At 44.4% G+C, this 18911-nt stretch overlaps 3 protein-coding genes across 3 annotated transcripts; all 3 read right to left on the minus strand.

Moving 5' to 3' along the window:
• Positions 1-1697: 1697 nt before the first annotated feature.
• Positions 1698-4888, minus strand: LOC136961870 (E3 ubiquitin-protein ligase TRIM39-like). The gene is made up of 2 exons (XM_067255352.1): positions 4802-4888; positions 1698-4498 (listed from the first exon to the last, which is right to left on the minus strand). The coding sequence occupies exon 2, from the start codon at positions 4489-4491 to the stop codon at positions 2860-2862; it is 1632 nt and encodes a 543-aa protein (XP_067111453.1). The 5' UTR covers positions 4492-4498; positions 4802-4888; the 3' UTR covers positions 1698-2859.
• Positions 4889-11144: 6256 nt separating this feature from the next.
• Positions 11145-12520, minus strand: LOC136961877 (zinc transporter ZIP4-like). Its single transcript, XM_067255359.1, has 3 exons — positions 12379-12520; positions 11609-11796; positions 11145-11283 (listed from the first exon to the last, which is right to left on the minus strand). The coding sequence occupies exons 1-3, from the start codon at positions 12509-12511 to the stop codon at positions 11155-11157; spliced, it is 450 nt and encodes a 149-aa protein (XP_067111460.1). The 5' UTR covers positions 12512-12520; the 3' UTR covers positions 11145-11154.
• Positions 12521-14622: 2102 nt separating this feature from the next.
• Positions 14623-16559, minus strand: LOC136961876 (E3 ubiquitin-protein ligase TRIM39-like). Its single transcript, XM_067255357.1, has one exon. The coding sequence runs from the start codon at positions 16557-16559 to the stop codon at positions 14928-14930; it is 1632 nt and encodes a 543-aa protein (XP_067111458.1). The 3' UTR covers positions 14623-14927.
• Between the last annotated feature and the right edge of the window lie 2352 nt (positions 16560-18911).

Below are 18911 nucleotides of genomic sequence, written 5' to 3' on the forward strand. Positions count from 1 at the left end.
TGTGTGTGTGTGTGTGTGTGTGTGTGTGTGTGTGTGTGTGTGTGTGTGTGTATGTATGTGTGTGTTCAGGGTGAGATCCTCTTAAGGTGCTGCAGAGTATGAGGAGAGACAAGACTGTCATGGTCCTGGTCATCCTCAGCACCAGTGATACGATACTGTCATGGAGGACCACAAAGAGGTGACACATCAGCAGGTGTAGTTCCCTCCTCTCTCTCCTGCTACTGGAGCTGCTTGTTCACTCTCTCTCTCTGGCCAAACAAGAGACAATGTTCCTTTTCCTCAGGTTTAAATATCAGTGTATTTACTATTTCAAACATGTTCAAATAATAAACTGCTGTGGATCACCCACTCTCTCTCACCCCTCCTCTCTCTCTCTCTCTCTCATTCTCTCTCCCCCTCTCTCTTCCTCCCTCTCTCCTTGTCAAATCGCTCAGCAGTCGGAGGGGATCTGTTTGCACGTGATCAGTCTGGTGTTACAGAGACAAGTTTCTACATCCAACAAAAAATTTTCAAGTCAATAGTTGAACAATCTTAAAACAGTAAAACGTCCGTAGATAGAGGCTACATTGGTCATTTCATTTTCTGTGGCGTCTCTGACATGGTAGATTGTCGTAGGTGAACCTTGGACGGTTTGGCTTGAAAAGAGGTTGAACTTCGTTTGATAAGTTTGAGAACTACAGGTTCAGCATATTTACAACAGTTTGGGGTTTAGGTATAAAATGGGGAGCACTTAATAAAACAACATCAATATTTGTTCCTGATACATAAAATAATAGACCCGCCAACATGAACAGATACTCTTGAGTTGGTTTAGAAAGACCAACTCAAGAGTATATTACTCACCACCTACAAAGCCCTAAACAACCTGGCCCCTCCCTACCTTCCAGACCTCCTCCCCCTCCACGCCCGTTGCCTCAGGTCTGCCAGCACCAACACTCTGAAGACCATCAGGACTAAGCACCGGACCTGGGGTCACAGGGCCTTCTCAGCTGCTGCACCCTCCCTCTGGAACGCCCTCCCCATCCACATCCAACAGGCTTCCACCATTGCATCTTTTAAACAAACCCTCAAAACTCACCTCTTCAAACTCGCCTTCACCTGCTAACTCCTGCTCCCTACCCTCCACTACAGGACTCATTCGCAGAGTTTTCTTTTTCCGTTTGTCTGTTTTGTTTGATCCTCTGTCTCTTATATCTTTGCTGTTGTATTGTTTGTTTATCGTCGCACATGTAAAGCGTCTTTGAGTACTCAGAAAAGCGCTATAGAAATATAAATTATTATTATTATTATACAGATGATCTGCCTGTTTCATTTCACTCGAGAGAAAGCTAGTGTCTGCAGAACCTGTTTACATTAAACAGACGACTTTTGCCCTTCAGAACATCACACATTAACAAATAAGTTACAAATCTTGACCACAGCTGGACTACTCCAAATAAGTGTGTGTGTGTTCATGTTTGCATGTGCAGTGTGCACACGTGTTCACAATACATTCAATCATTACATGTGCCAAAGCCGCAGAGGAAGGTGTTTGTATGTCATATAACATTTAGACAGTGACACGTGTCTGTGTGTGTGCATGTGTGTGTTTGTGTCTGTGTGACCATGAGGGAGAAAAAAAGAGATCCTGCTCTTTGTCTCCATCTCTCACTTGTTCCCCATCGTCAGACAGGATGGGATTTTCTTCTAATGCTGTAAATTGGATAAAGTTTAATAAAATACATAATTTCATATACAGTAAACACCATTCATAGTGGTTGTGGTAAGCAAGGTTCTGACCAGTAAGTTAGTCTTCCTCCAGCCGTCGTAAAGAGAGCTTTACAAAAGTCCATAGGTCAATCATAAACAACGAGATAGCCCCAAAACATTGCGGGCGGCCAAAGCATGGAGCATACATTGTGAAAAGCAAATAAGTGCCAATAGGAAGAAACATGAGAGCATGTAGTTAAACAAATTACAATTAAACAACATGAACCTCAAAAGTGCAAGAGTGTACCTGTAGGAAAGCAAGCAATAATAGTATAATTCACAGCGAGTACAAGAAGTTAAATCAGTTACAACTAACCAACAAGTGCAATAAGTGCCTCAATAAGTGTCATTGTGTTCCTGGAGGAAATAAACTAACATCTGCTCCACAAATCTTTCCCGGAACAAGTGCGTCTTTAGCCTTTTCTTGAAGGTGGGGAGACGGTCAGTGTCTCTGATGGAGGTGGGGAGGTGATTCCACCATTGGGGGGCCAGACAGGAGAAGAGCTTGGGTTGGGAGAAGGCACTCTTGAGAGGTGGGACCACCAGACGGTTGTCAGAAGAAGACCGTAGGTGACGGGTGGGGGTGTAAGGCTGGAGGAGAGACTTGATGGAGTCGGGTGCAGTCCCGTTCACCGCTCGGAAGGTCAGTACCAGGGTCTTGAATCGGATACGGGCCGTGATGGGTAGCCAGTGCAGGGAGATAAGGAGCGGGGTAACATGGGAGCGTCTGGGTAGGTTGAAGACCAGGCGGGCTGCTGCGTTCTGAATCCTCTGGAGAGGGCGGGTTGCGCATGCTGGGAGACCAGCGAGAAGCGAGCTCCAGTAATCTAACTTGGCCAGTTGAGTGAAAGTGTCAGGACAGGTAGTAAGAAAGAGAGAAAAGCAGGAAATGTCCCAGGCTGGACTTGAACCCTGAGTCAAGGCCTCAGTCTGAGGTTCATGCTCTACCCTGTGAGCCACCAGGGGAGCACTGCCCCTGTATAAAGATGTGTTATAAATGTTTGAAAATCTAAATTACTTTGTCTGCTGCAAACTCACAACAGTTTTGTTCAGATTAATATTTTGTAATCACAATTCTTTTGAAATCCAGCATTTCCACATCTTTATTTTTCATTGTGTGACAGGAGTGATGATCAGAGGGGCAGCGTTTTCACCTACATCATTCAGACAGGGAACGAAATATGGATACAGTTTCTCAGTGAAGGTGCAGCCAGTGAAAGAGTAGATATGAGACCTGGCCTCCACATCATAAAAGGAGACCAGACCCTCCTCATAGTCCACAAACACCCCCACCTTCTGGGGCTTCTGTCTCAGGGAGAGGAGGACAGGGGGGCCAGCCGGAGCCCAGTACTCATCTCCATTCCTCAGCCGTACAGTCCAGTATCCATTGTTAGGAGTCACTGTGATCGCCCCCTTCCTGTTGATGGACTCTCTGGCTACTCCCAGATCCCACCTAGTCTTCCCCTCAACCTGCACCTCATAGTAGAACCACCCTGAGGAGAAGCCCTGCTTTCCCAGGACATTGACACAACAATCAAACCTCTCTGGGTTGTCAGGGAGATCCTGCCTTCTGTCTCCATGTCTCACTTGTTTCCCATCCTCAGACAGGATGATTTTGGGATGTGCTGTATCAGGGTCCAGAGTCACATCCACTGCATACTGCTGAATCCTCTTCAGTTCAGTGTCAGACAGCTTCTCCATCTCTTTATTGAGTGTCTCCTGCAGCTGAGACACAGCTCTCCTCACTGCCCCCACACTCAGTCCACTGTGGACACTGATCTCAGACCAGTCCTTGGTGTGTGGAGGGGTGCTCAGGGATGGGCAGCTCTGCAGCAGGTGGAGGTGGTCCTCAGTGTGTGAGAGCTGCTCCAGCTCAGTGCTTCTCCTCTTCAGCTCAGTGATCTCCTGCTCCAGATGTTGAATCAACCCTTCAGCCTGTTTCTCTGCTGCTTTCTGCTTCTCCTCCATCACCTCAATGAGCTCAGCCTGACTTCTCTCAATGGAGCGCACCAGAGAAGTGAAGACCTGAACACTGTCTGATATCTCTCTCTCTGCATCTCTCTTGCTGGTCTCTACTGAGAGTTTGATCCCCTGAACCTTCTTAGATCTTTCTTCCGTCATCTGCTTCATCTCAGCCATCATCTTCCCCAGATCATTCTTTTTTGGTCTGTACTCTTCCTCTAAAGTGACAGTGTCATGGGTCTTATGGTCTGTTCTCGTGCACATGAGACAAACACACATCTGGTCAGTCCTACAGAACAGCTCCAGGGGTCTCTCATGCTTCGGACACATCCTGTCCTCCAGGTTCTCCACAGGGTCCATCAACTTGTGTTTCTTCAAGGCTGCAACTCTCTGATGAGGCTCCAGGTGAGTCTCACAGTAAGAGGCCAGACACACCAAACAGGACTTCAGGGCCTTGAGCTTGGTACCAGTACAGATGTCACATGACACTTCTCCAGATCTGGCTGGTCGTAGGTATTGGCTGTTGGGTTTATTTTTCACTGACGTCCTGAACTGAGCAGCCATCTCAGAGATGAAAGTATTGACACGAAGCTCAGGTCTCCTATAGAACTTCTCCTTGCACATGGGACATTGACACAGGTCACTGTTGTCCCAGTAATTGGTGATACAGGCCTTGCAGAAGTTGTGTCCACATGGAATAGAGACAGGATCAGTGAACACATCCAGACATATAGAACACAGGAACTGATCTTCAGACAGGAGGCTGCTGCAGGAAGCCATTTCTGCTCTGGAGAGAGAGATCAAAAGTGAAACCATGAAACTGAGCTGAGTCAGGGAGTCATTTGTTTCGTGATAGTTATAGTTAGAGATTTTGAATAGTTCAAGAAACAGTGACAAGTACAGTCATGTTGATTTTATTCACACTTATGATTCACATTACTACACTGTATGCCTTAACATGAGCATACTTTTATGACCAAATAAATATAATATATATTATATTTAATAATAATAATACTTGACAGTATTATTATTATTATTATTAACGCTCACATCATATGCATCAATCCTTGTCATTTAGACTACTCACCTGTGTTTTAGTCTTGATGTTCTGTCTAACTGCTGGATACTTTTAGAAACAGATTCTTGTTATGTGAGTCTGTTCAGTGCTGCGATACTGTAAGTCTGTCCACTTCAGTTTCACTTCAGTGAGTTGAGGTATATGGTTGAGTTGAGGTGAGAATAACAACGTACCTTTTACTGACTAGACCAGTAATACCAGAATGTATAGGGGGGTGATCAGTGAGCACTATATACAGAGATAAAGAGAGAGATAGAGAGAGAGAGATTATCTGCTCATCTCATGTTCTCATCCTTGCAGGGGGGTACTCGAGAAAGCAAGTTATGCAACATAACCGGGTAAGTTAACTCCTCATCTGACAGCCAGCATTGCCTGTAAGTTGCTGCAACATTGTGTGTCAGCTGGAGCGTTAACTTACCTGGTTATGTTGTAACACCTGCTTTCTGGAAAAGCCTCCTGATTTCTGTTGTTGAGCCCGGTTATGTTTGCACTATGGATGTGGACACACACACACGCACATACAGTACACATGAACACTTGCACACACATTCTGATCATTGATTATATGATTATTGATTCTTTCTCTCTTGAGGTATTGCTACTGTTTGTTTTAGTTTTTTGCTCAACTCCTCCCACTGTTTCTATGAGGTTTGGAAGTCAAATTTGTAAATGTTTTTCATGCTTAGGATGGAGCAAACACATCTATAAAATATCAGTAAACAATGTAGCCATAAATTACAGGAATGACTTGCAGCAATGAGGCTGGAAAAAGTAAGTGTTACTGAAAATAAACAACTGGAGCAACATTTAGCAACTAACTAGGTTAATTACAAACAGGTCAGTAACATGATTGGGCATAAAAAGAGTATCTTAGAGAGGCAGAGTCTCTCAGAAGTAAAGATGGGCAAAGGTTCACCAATCTGCCAAAACCTGCATCTACATATCGTGGAACCATTTCAGAATAATGTTCTTAAACGTAAAATTGTGAAGACTTTGAATATCTCATCATCTACAGTACATAATATAACAAAATAGTTCTGAGAATCTGGAGAAATTTCTATGTGTAAGGGAGAAGGGGGGAAATAAATACTGCTTGCCTGTGATCTTCAGGCACTCAGGCGGCACTGCATCAAAAACAGCCATGATTCTATCATGGAAATCATTGCATGGGCTCAGAAACACCTCCAGAACTCATTGTCTGAACACAGTTTGCCGTGCCATCCACACATTCAACACTGCATCGATGACGTCGTCCCCAAGAAGGCTGTCCGGTCTTTCCCCAATCAGAAGCCCTGGGTTGGTGCCGCGGTCCGGGCCAACCTGAGAGCCCGGTCTGTCGCCTTTAACTCTGGGGACCCTGATCAGTACAGGAAGGCTAGATACGACCTTCTGAAGGCCATCAAAGCAGCGAAAAGGGCTTAAAGGGCCAAGGTGGAGTCCAGCTACCATGGCTCTGACCCTGACTCTGAGGGAGAGGCTACAGTGAGACCCAGTTCTCTGTCCTACTGCCAGACGAGCTGAATGCCTTCTACGCTCGATTTGAGAGGGACAGTGACCCCCCTGCAGTGGAGCTACCTGAAGGCCTAGCCAGTGGTGAGCCTACACTAACTGTAGCTGAGGTGAGGCAGCGCTTCAAAAATATCAACCCTCGCAAGGCACCTGGCCCAGACGGCATATCAGGTAGGGCCCTCAGGGGCTGCGTTGACCAGCTAGCAGGGGTCTTCAGTGACATCTTCAACCTCTCCCTCAGCCTGTCTGTACTCCCCACCTGCTTCAAGAGGACCACCATCCCTGTGCCCAAGAACACCAAGGTCACCTGCTTGAACGACTATCGCCCGATAGCACTGACCTCTGTCATCATGAAGTGCTTCGAGCGGCTAGTCAAATCATTCATCTGCTCCTCGCTGCCCCCCACCCTTGACCCTATGCAGTTTGCATACCGGTAAACAGGTCTTCAGACGATGCCATCGCCCTGACAACGCTCTCTCCCACCTGGACAAAGGGAATACGTATGTGAGGATGCTGTACTTCTCAGCATTCAACACCATCATCCCCTCCAGACTTGTCTCCAAGCTTGTGGACCTGGGACTAAGCACCTCCCTCTTCAAGTGGATCTTCAACTTCCTGACTGGGAGGCCACAGGTGGTGAGAATCGGCGAACGCACCTCATCCACACTGATCACCAACACAGGCACCCCCCAGGGCTGTGTGCTCAGCCCTCTCCTGTTCTCCATGTTCACTCACAAATGTGCGGCAAAGCACAGCTCCAACCTCCTTGTTAAGTTTGCTGACGACACAACCATTGTGGGCCTCATCTGACAGTGACGAGTCAGCCTACAGAGAGGAGGTTGATATCCTGACATCATGGTGTCAGGACAATAACCTCAGGAGGAGGAGAATGCACCCCTACACATCAACGGATCCGAAGTGAAAAAGGTTAGCTGCTTCAGGTTCTTCGGGGTGAACATCAGCAATGACCTCACCTGGTCTGCTCACACGGAAAAGGTGGTCTAAGCCGCCCAGAAACGGCTCGAAGTTTGGCATGGATTCAGTCTTCCTCACTAACTTTACAGATGCACCATAGAGAGCATACTGACTGGTTGCATCACAGTGTGGTATGGGAGCTGCACAGACAGGGACCGCAAGGCCCTACGTAGTGTGGTCAGGTCTGCTGAGTTCATCATTGGCAGGAAGCTCCCAGCCCTACAGGACACCTACCACACGCGATGCCTCAGGAAAGCTGGCAGCATTCTAAGAGACTGTTACCACCCATCCTTCAGTCTTTTTACCCCGTTGCCTTCTGGCAGGCGATACCGAAGCATTCAGTCTCACACACGCAGACTGGACTACAGTTTCTTTCCGAGGGCCATCAGGCTCCTGAATGAACCTTGATATGGACACTGTCGACACTCACACTAGTCACTTTACACACTGTCACTTCAGCTACTGGTTGCACTTTCAGCTGCTGGTGGCACAATCAGAAATATTGCACTAATTGTACCCTACTTGTCTCTAGGTTAGTATAGGTTATACGGTTAGTATAGGATTGTGTATTATAGGTTAAGTATACTGTATTGGTTATTATTTTGTATATTTAGGAGGTTTATTACATTAAATGTTAGCTTATCATAGGTGTGACCTATGTTCTGAGTAAGTAGGCTTGGTTGTGTTATATAAAGGTGAAGGTGCAGCCGGGTTTACCTGTGAAGAAAGCCTGAGGCATCATGGGAAATGTAGTGTGAAGTGGACAGCCTAGAAGTCTGAATACCTCTCCCATGTCAGGAGACTCACCATATCTGTCTATCTAGTTCCCCTTTTGGTAACACTTTATAATAACTCAACGCTTTTTGGCATTTACAAAGTGTTAACTAATAGTTAGTTAATCCTTTATAAAACATTTTGAAACATTAACAATACATTATTAAATAGTTAATAAGCTTATTATTAAACACTATGTTGATCATTAATAAACACTGTTAAAAATTATGTATTTTATTCATAATACAATTCATAAGGTGTTTGATAACTGAATTATCATACTTTATAGACAGCTTGTTAATATAGTTGCAAACCAGTAGTTTAAAAGGTGTTAATGGTACATGAGCTGGTATAGAAAGCATTAGCAAATGGTGAACAAACCATTTACATTACCTTTATAAAGCATGAGTAAATAACTAACAACGTATTTACTTATGTCTTTAATTAATGTATGCCAAGTCGAATACAGGATGTACACTATGCTTTGCAGATATCTTAACAACTATTTTATAAAGACTTACTAATGATGCAACTTCTGATTAGTAATGCAAGTTATAAAGCATTTACTAACTGTTAGTTAAGGCTTTTGCTTGACCTAATCTAAAGTGTGAACTATTTATGCCTTATTAAGCATTTATAGAAAGACTATAGGCCTATAGATGTTGTGTTTTTGTTTTTTAGAAGAAATAGCTGTTAATTTATTTACCTGAGTAATAAAATAGTATTTTATTTCCATTAAGAAGCAGTAGAACTGGTATAAAAGTTGGTTACCCAAAGCTGTATTTTATTTTCAAAAAATGGCTGTAATAAACTGCAAATGTTTAGCTACTCCTGGACAGGTCTGCAAACGCCTTTGAAAGCAGAGATTTGTTTAAACGTTTGTTAACCGAGACCGTAGGTCGAGGGTTACAAACAAACAAATCGTTTTAACAAATTGAGGCGACAAAGCGTTTGCTGACCTGTCGAAGAGTAAACATTTGGTTTCTTATATACTACAACAATACGTGGGAAGATCCCAAATCAAACACGGCGAATCTGGAGCAGACGCCATCTTGTCAGAGCAATCAGCTGCACTTGTACTGGTGACGTCACTACATCTCCAAGGCAACATATCAACAACTCTTTTGAGAACGTCTTCTGAACCAATAAGAACAGCATATTGGTTCAATTGCAACAACAGTACGAGCGTTCTGATTGGCTAATGGGTAGTCATGCCAGCCGCGTATTAAGTCTTTATATTCTATGCGCGCATTGACCTGCGGTCTGATACGTATTCTTATTGCCCTCCGCTGATGTCACCTTCAAAATGAGCGCGATCGAGGAGTTTTACTATCCAGATGACAATGAAGACATCAACAGCGACGAGGAAATTCTTAACTTTCTAAAAGAGCAGAAAAGTGTGAACACAGAGAGATAAACGACAAGCGCTAGGCAGATTGCTAGGTTTGGTTGCTCAGATTTCAGATTGGTTGCTAGGTAGGTGCTAACACCTGAAACACACCGTGTGAAGACACCGTTGAGTAGAGCTGAACAAAACGACATGTTTTAAATGAAAAGAGCTAAAAATGCCATATAATAAACAACTTACTAACCTCGACCGTTCGGTCATGCCGGGAAATATCAAACTGAGGTTATAACGTATCGACCGCTGTCACTCTCGGCTAGTAGAGCTAAGTACTGTAGTTAGTAAGACACATGCCTGTCATTACTTCAATAAAATAGTAATTTTGTGTATCACATTGTGTTGTGTCTGTTTCCTTTTGAGAAACGTATGTTCAGCCTTTGTGAATGTGAGGTTCGAGAATGGACAAGAATACCTTAATAAATAACTTATAAATGTTTAATAAGGCATAGATAGTTCACACTTTAGATTAGGTCACGCAAAAGCCTTAACTAACAGTTAGTAAATGCTTTATAACTTGCATTATTAATCACAAGTTGCATCATTAGTAAGTGTTTATAAAATAGTTGTTATGATACCTTTGTGAATGTGAGGTTTGAGAATGGACAAGAACACCTTAATAAATAACACAAAAGCCTTAACTAACAGTTAGTAAATGCTTTATAACTTGCATTACTAATCACAAGTTGCATCATTAGTAAGTGTTTATAAAATAGTTGTTAAGACATCTGCTAAGTATTAGTGTACATCATGTATTCGACTTGGCGTACATTAATTAAAGACATAAGTAAATATGTTGTTAGTTATTTACTCATGCTTTGTAAAGGTCATGTAAATGGTTTGTTCACCATTTGCTAATGCTTTCTATACCAGCTCATGTACCATTAACAGATTATAAACTACTGGTTTGCAACTATATTAACAAGCTGTCTATAAAGTATGGTAATGCAGTTATCAAACACCTTATGAATTGTATTATGAATCAAATCCATAATGTTTAACAGTGTTTATTAATGATTAACATAGCATTTAATAATAAGCTTATTAACTATTTAATAATGTATTGTTAATGTTTCAAAATGTTTTATAAAGGATTAACTAACTATTAGTTAACACTTTGTAAATGCCAAAAAGCGTTGACTTATTAAAAAAGTGTTACCGACCTTTTTTCTAATGCTGTAAATTGGATAAGGTTCAATAAAATACATAATTTGAGAAACAGTAAACTTTTCCTGTAGCAGGTCGCCATCTAGGGGGCACTCCAGACAACACACTCCTACCTTGCTGACAGGAAGTAAGAATAAAGCAATCATACTCACCAGTATTTCATAATCACCATGACAGCATACAAACCAGTTTTCCATCACCATGACAGCATACTCACCGGTATCTCATCATCACCACAACCACAGCATCAATATCAACACATACAGAAGAGAAGCTTTGTATTTTGCCCTTTATTGGTGCAATGAGGCAGACACAGAAGCAGCATAATGAAGGTGTTCATCTTGGAGGTTTGACAGACTGGAGTCACATCTCTGCTATCAGGTACATCACATCAGTTATCTGTTTTACAACACAGAATTAAAACTGATGGGAGTTTATTATATTAATCTGGACAACTAGTATATTGGCTACATATGCAGAAGAGAACAGTTTCCAGAGCATGTGTGTGTGTGTGTGCAAGGAGTGTGTGTGTGTGTTAGAAGTGTATGCGGTCTTCGTAGAGAGACAGCAGTAGCAGTATGCTCCAGCCGGTCAGCAGTCCAACGTTCTGCAGGAAGAACATCAGCCAGGGGTGACGGCTGTCCACATGGACCATGGTGGGGAGCTGCATACACACACACACACACACACACACACACACACATACATACAAAGAGAGAGAGAGAGAGACACACACACACAGACATTTACACACAGAGACACACACACAGACACACACAAATACATTAGAAAAAGCATGATCTCCAGCTAGTGCTGTAGCAGCTACTAACAGGGTCTGTCTGTCGCCATGGTTACATGTCTGATTGTCATGGTTATTTGTCTGATTGTCATGGTTATATGTCTGATTTTCATGGTTATATGTCAAGGTTCGGGGGGGGGGGGGGTGAAAGAGCAGCTGTGGGTACATGTTACCATGGTACTGTACCCACCATATCAGCCAATCCCACGTAGAGGAACATCCCGGTGGTAACCGCGGCGATCCACTGCTTGGTGGCGGCGTCAGTTGCTATGGAGAGGGCGAGGTACAGCCCCCCGAACGATGTCATGGCACAGCCCACGTTCAGCATCAGCGCCCTGCGCACCGACACACCACTCTGGAGCAGGATGGCAAAGTCCCCTGCACACACACATAGAACCACATAGAACCACATCACACACATGCTGTACACCTATACTATGAGGGGACGGAATGCAGAGCTGTACTGTGTAAGGATGGGATGTAGGTCTAGCTGCACTGGGTAGGATGTGTGCAGGGCTGTACTGTGTGAGGATGGGATGTAGGTCTAGCTGCACTGGGTAGGATGTGTGCAGGGCTGTACTGTGTGAGGATGGGATGTAGGTCTAGCTGCACTGGGTAAGGATGGGTGCAGAGCTGTACTGTGTGAGGATGGGATGTAGGTCTAGCTGCACTGGGTAGGGATGGGTGCAGAGCTGTACTGTGTGAGGATGGGATGTAGGTCTAGCTGCATTGGGTAGGGATGGGTGCAGAGCTGTACTGTGTAAGGATGGGATGTAGGTCTAGCTGCACTGGGTAGGGATGGGTGCAGAGCTGTACTGTGTAAGGATGGGATGTAGGTCTAGCTGCACTGGGTAGGGATGGGTGCAGAGCTGTACTGTGTAAGGATGGGAGGTAGGTCTAGCTGCACTGGGTAGGGATGGGTGCAGAGCTGTACTGTGTGAGGATGGGGTGAAGACTCACCCAGCTCGTGGGGCAGCTCGTGGCAGAGCACGGCCAGGGAGGAGGCCAGGCCAGACCTCCAGGACACAGAGAAGGCTGCTCCGATAGCCAGCCCGTCTGCAAAGTTGTGGATGCCATCACCCAGGGTGATCATGAAGGGAAGCAGTCTCTGTTCTGGGTTGAGGCAGGGTAGGGGGGGAGGAAGGGAGGGAGGGAGGGGGAGGAGGGGGGGGGGGGATGAGAGGAGGGGAAGGAGGGGGAGGGGGTAGAGGACGGGTAGGGTGGAGAGGGAGTAAGAGGGGGAAGGGTGGGGAGGGGAGGGGAGGGGAGGGGAGAAGGGGGAGGAGGGGAAGGAGGGAGAAGGAGGTGGGAGGGAAGGGGAGGGGAAAGGGAGGAGGGGGAAGGAGGAGGTTGGGAAGGAGAGGGAGAAGGGGAGAGAAGGTAGGGGAGAGAGGTGGGGGAGAAGGGAGGGAGGAGAGGTCAGTGAGGACAGCAGAGTATAAAGTTTCAGATTAATTTACACAATCTACAGTACATACCAATGGCTGAACATGGCTGCTCCAATAAGGGCCCAGTATACCAGTTCATTCAAGACACTCACATATTGTTTTAACAATTTATTACATGTAAATATGTTTATCTTTGGAGGTGTGGATCTATCCAAAGGGAAACACTCTGGTTCGGAGCATGGCTAGAATAGCACAAGTTCATACAAGAACAAGGCAGGATACAAATTCCCTGGTGGACAGGAAATCAAATGTCCAAATCCAGGAAATGTACTGCATGTTTAACAGTCAAAAGGCTTCACAGAGCATTAACAACGCCCTGCAGTGACGATACAGCAGACAGGAGAAGCTGGAGATGGTGGAAGGTGAAAGCAACATTGCACATGATGCACATAGCAGCACATGATGTGTGAGTGTGTGCGTCTGGCTCTGTGAGTGCATGCAGTATTTAAGGGCCCTGGAGGAGAAGGTCTAGACATGAAATGAGCACACCAGCAGTTGTTGTGAGTGGGGAAAATCTTGAATTGTCCTTCTACCTCACTTTTTCAATGTTCTCATCCTTGCAGGGGGTACTCCAAAAAGCAGGTTATGCAACATAACCGGGTAAGTTAACTCCTCATCTGACAGCCAGCGTTGTAGCAACATTGCCTGTAAGTTGCTGCAACATCGTGTGTCAGCTGGAGCGTTAACTTACCTGGTTATGTTGTAAAACCTGCTTTCTGGAAAAGCCTCCTGATTTCTGTTGTTGAGCCCGGTTATGTTTGCACTATGGGTAGGAACACACACTCTCGCACATGCAGTACACATTAACACTTGCACACACATTCTGATCATGGATTATATATGATTCTTTCTCTCTTGAGGTATTGCCACTGTTTGTTTTAGTGTTTTGCTCAACTCCTCCCACTGTTTCTATGAGGTTTGGAAGTCAAATTTGTAAATGTTTTTCATGCTTAGTATGGAGCAAACACATCTATAAAATATCAGTAAACGATGTAGCCATAAATTGCAGCAATGACTTGCTTTATTGAGACTCTTCATGCTTAGAATATGGTGTGTATTTAGATCAGGTTAAATGGAAAGTCATTAAACGTTAGTTTGTGTTTTTATTTAATGCTGGTCTCAGATCAGTTACAGCTGGTCTAAATGCTGGTCTCAGATCAGTTACATATGGTGTTAATGCTGGTCTCAGATCAGTTACAGCTGGTGTAAATGCTGGTCTCAGATCAGTTACATATGGTGTTAATGCTGGTCTCAGATCAGTTACAGCTGGTGTTAATGCTGGTCTCAGATCAGTTACAGTTGATCTTAATGCTGGTCAAAGATCAGTTACAGCTGGGCTTAATGCTGGTCTCAGATCAGTTACAGCTGGTCATAATGCTGTCAACTATATATTCATATCTGACCTGTTGAGTGTGTTTCTTATGTTAAATATATGGATTACCCTAAAAAACGTAAAAACACTGTCTGAAGCAGTGAGATTAAGCAAGAGTTTATGCTCTTAAGAGCATTTCACACTTGAACAGAACCAGTGTGAACCTGAAACACAACTGTGTGTTGTATATCGTCCCTGAATACAGGCATCATGTTGGAGGTTCTCTAAACTAAACAGACATTCTCAAAGGTGATTTGTGCTTTTCACTGATTGTGGTAGTGTACAAAATAGTTTTTTTTTAAAGGATTGAATAAGGTTTTATATGCATTTATTGCATTTTAGGTCATTTTTTTTTCATTTGTTCACTGGTACATTTACGTGACATCTCATTGCCATTTATGCCTTTATTTGATACAGACTGTGAAAGATTGACAGGAAAGGTATTAAGAAAGAGAGAAAAGCAGGAAATGACCCAGGCTGGACTTGAACCCCGAGTCAAGGCCTCAGTCTGAGGTTCATGCTCTACCCTGTGACCCACCAGGGGAGCACTGCACCTGTGTAAAGATGTGTTATAAATGTTTGAAAATCTAAATGACTTTGTCTCCAGCATACTCACAACTGTTTTGTTCAGATTAATATTTTGTAATCACATTTTCTTTTGAACTCCAGCATTTCCACATCTTTGTTTTTCACTGTGTGACAGGAGTGATGATCAGAGGGACAGAGTTTTTACCTCCATCATTCAGACTGGGACTGAAGAGTGGATAGAGTTTCTCAGTGAAGGTGCAGCCAGTGAAAGAGTAGATATGAGACCTGGCCTCCACATCATAAAAGGAGACCAGACCCTCCTCATAGTCCACAAACACCCCCACCTTCTGGGGCTTCTGTCTCAGGGAGAGGAGGACAGAGGGGCCAGGCAGAGCCTTGTACTCATCTCCATTCCTCAGCCGTACAATCCAGTATACATTGTTAGGAGTCACTGAGATCGCCCCCTTCCTGTTGATGGACTCTCTGACCACTCCCAGATCCCACTCAGTCTTCCCCTCAACCTGCACCTCATAGTAGAACCACCCTGAGGAGAAGCCCTGCTTTCCCAGGACACAGGGACAACGATCAAACCTCTCTGGGTTGTCAGGGAGATCCTGCCTTATGTCTCCAAATCTCACTTGTTTCCCATCCTCAGACAGGATGATTTTGGGATGTGCTGTATCAGGGTCCAGAGTCACATCCACTGCATACTGCTGAATCCTCTTCAGCTTGACTTCAGGCTGCTTCTCCATCTCTTTATTGAGTGTCTCCTGCAGCTGAGACACAGCTCTCCTCACTGCCCCCACACTCAGTCCACTGTGGACACTGATCTCAGACCAGTTCTTGGTGTGTGGAGGGGTGCTCAGGGATGGGAAGCTCTGGAGCAGGTGGAGGTGGTCCTCAGTGTGTGAGAGCTGCTCCAGCTCAGTGCTTCTCCTCTTCAGCTCAGTGATCTCCTGCTCCAGATCTTGAATCAACCCTTCAGCCTGTTTCTCTGCTGCTTTCTGCTTCTCCTCCATCACCTCAATGAGCTCAGCCTGGCTTCTCTCAATGGAGCGCACCAGAGCAGTGAAGACCTGAACACTGTCTGATATCTCTCTATCTGCATCTCTCTTGCTGGTCTCTACTGAGAGTTTGATCTCCTGAACCTTCTTAGATCTTTCTTCAATCATCTGGTTCATCTCAGCCATCATCTTCCCCAGATCATTATTTTTTGGTCTGAACTCTTCCTCTAAAGTGACAGTGTCATGGGTCTTATGGTCTGTTCTCGTGCACATGAGACAAACACACATCTGGTCAGTCCTACAGAACAGCTCCAGGGGTCTCTCATGCTTCTGACACATCCTGTCCTCCAGGTTCTCCACAGGGTCCATCAACTTGTGTTTCTTCAAGGCTGCAACTCTCTGATGAGGCTCCAGGTGAGTCTCACAGTAAGAGGTCAGACACACCAGACAGGACTTCAGGGCCTTGAGCTTGGTACCAGTACAGATGTCACATGACACTTCTCCAGATCTGGCTGGTCGTAGGTATTGGCTGTTGGGTTTATTTTTCACTGACTTCCTGAACTGAGCAGCCATCTGAGAGATGAAAGTGTTGACACGAAGCTCAGGTCTCCTATAGAACTTCTCCTTGCACATGGGACATTGACACAGGTCACTGTTGTCCCAGTACTTGGTGATACAGGCCTTGCAGAAGTTGTGTCCACATGGAATAGTGACAGGATCAGTGAACACATCCAGACAGATAGAACACAGGAACTGATCTTCATACAGGAGACTGCTGCAGGAAGCCATTTCTAGAATAAGACCAGAAGTGAACTTGTGAATCTTGTGAACCTGTGAACTTAACTAAACATTTAGTCATTTAGCAGACGCTTTTATCCAGAGCGACTAAACTGTATTATGGTTTATTGTTGAAAATGTACTTTTATTAAATGAGCAATAGCATAGACAGAAATAGTAGAATACAGAAATATTGCATATAGAAGAGCATAGTTCGATAGTATTTCGAACGTCAGTCAAGCAACAGTCTCTATTTACTATTCACATCATCATTGGATACACCTTATTGATTCTCTGTCCTCACCTGTTGGTACTGGTACTTATGTTGTTTTCTATGATCTCTGTGTATAAAATAACCAAATCACTCTATACCTAAATCAAGTAGAACGTGTTTCCTGAGTTTAGAATCACTTTAGTTTTGTTTCAGTGAAATAACGATACGAGGCTCCTCCCCTTCCAGTCCTCTGTCCTGAACAAAGTTAACCCTTTCATGACTGAATTCTATCTAGTAAGCCATATGAACAGGAAGGCTTGTATTACTTCAAAGCTGCAAATCAGATATAACCTCAATTCCAAAAAAGTTGGAACTTTGTGTAAAAAAGATTAGCAAATCTCATGAACTCATATATCCTTCACAATAGATAATTGAAAACATATCAAATGTGTAAACTTAGGAAATGTGCCAATAAGGAAAAAATAAGGTAATTTGGAATTTGATGGCTGCAACATGTCTCAAAAAGGTTGGGATGGGGGCAATAACAGGTTGGAAAAAGTGTTACAGAAAATGAACAGCTGAAGGAACCTTTAGCAACTAACTAGGTTAATTGCAAACAGGTCAGTAACAATTGGGTATAAAAAGAGTATCTTAGAGAGGCAGAGTCTCTCAGACGTAAAGATGTGCAACGGTTCACCAATCTGCCAAAACCTGCATCTACATATCGTGGAACCATTTCATAATAATGTTCCTCAACGTAAAATTGTGAAGACTTTGGACTTTGAACAACGGATCCAAAGTGGAAAAGGTCAGCTGCTTCAGGTTCCTCGGGGTGAACATCAGCAACGACCTCATCTGGTCTGCTCACACGGACAAGGTGGTCAAAGCAGCCCGGAAACGCCTCTTCTCCTGGGGAGACTGAAGAAGTTTGGCATGGACTCAGTCATCCTCACTAACTTTTACAGATGCACTACAGAGAGCATACTGACTGGTTGCATCACAGTGTGGTATAATGGGAGCTGCACAGACAGGGACCGCAAGGCCCTACGTAGTGTGGTCAGGTCTGCTGAGTTCTTCATCAGCAGTAAGCTCCCAGCCCTACAGGACACCTACCACACACAATGCCTCAGGAAAGCTGGCAGGATTCTAAGACTGTTACCACCCATCCTTCAGTCTTTTTACCCTGTTGCCTTCTGGCAGGCGACTCAGACTGGACTACAGTTTCTTTCCAAGGGCCATCAGGCTCCTGAATGAACCTTGATATGGACACTGTCGACACTCACACTAGTCACTTTACACACTGTCACTTCAGCTACAGCTTCTCACCTTGAATTGTCACAAATCCCAGTGATGGGACCCAAATGCAGACCGGGACTGGTAGGTGGTGAAAAAAAAGGTATTTATTGGTGACAGGTGGGTACAGGTGATTGTGGTAACAAATGTGCAGGTCGGTGGTGAGGGTGGCTAGGCAGGAGTGAATGGGTCTCCAGGGTGCAGAGGCTGAAACAGAGGAGCAGGAGTCCGGTCAGAAAAATAAGGAAAAATTTGTAAAGCGAACAGGATGACTACTGGTATACTTTAAATACAGGCACCAAAGCGCAACGTACTGGTACGTCTAACGATCCGGCAGGGACTGGATGTCAGGCCACAGGTTAAGTAGTGGTAACGATGATCAGGAGCAGGTGTGTAATGGAAACAAGCTCAGGGGGGTGGGGCCGTGACATGAATTCAGGTTATATGTTGTATGTTGCCTTCTGGCAGGCGATACCGAAGCATTTGGTCTCGCACACGCAGACTGGACAACAGTTTATTTTCCAAGGGCCATCAGGCTCCATTGATATGGACACTGTCGACACTCACACTAGTTACTTTACACACTGTCACTTCAGCTACTGGTTGCAGTTTCAGCTGCTGGTGGCACAATCAGCAATATTGCACTAATTGTACCCTACTTGTCTCTAGGTTAGTATAGGTTATACGGTTAGTATAGGATTGTGTATTATAGGTTAAGTATACTGTATTGGTTATTATTGTGTATATTTAGGATGTTTATTATATTATATGTTAGCTTATCATAGGTGTGACCTATGTTCTGAGTAAGTAGGCTTGGTTGTGTTATATAAAGGTGAAGGTGCAGCCGGGTTTACCTG

This window comes from Osmerus mordax, chromosome 18 (genome assembly GCF_038355195.1).
Source record: "Osmerus mordax isolate fOsmMor3 chromosome 18, fOsmMor3.pri, whole genome shotgun sequence".
NCBI lineage: Eukaryota > Metazoa > Chordata > Actinopteri > Osmeriformes > Osmeridae > Osmerus > Osmerus mordax.

Bases quoted from the DNA above. Each gene is read 5' to 3' on its own strand.
- LOC136961870 (XM_067255352.1), bottom strand. From the start codon at position 4,491: ATGGCTTCCTGCAGCAGCCTCCTGTCTGAAGATCAGTTCCTGTGTTCT.
- LOC136961877 (XM_067255359.1), bottom strand. From the start codon at position 12,511: ATGATCACCCTGGGTGATGGCATCCACAACTTTGCAGACGGGCTGGCT. The intron at 11,797-12,378 runs GTGAGTCTTCAC...GTGTGTGTGCAG, and splicing joins CGAGCTGCCCCACGAGCTGG to GGGACTTTGCCATCCTGCTC. The intron at 11,284-11,608 runs GTGGGTACAGTA...GTGTGTATGCAG, and splicing joins ACGTGGGATTGGCTGATATG to CTCCCCACCATGGTCCATGT.
- LOC136961876 (XM_067255357.1), bottom strand. From the start codon at position 16,559: ATGGCTTCCTGCAGCAGTCTCCTGTATGAAGATCAGTTCCTGTGTTCT.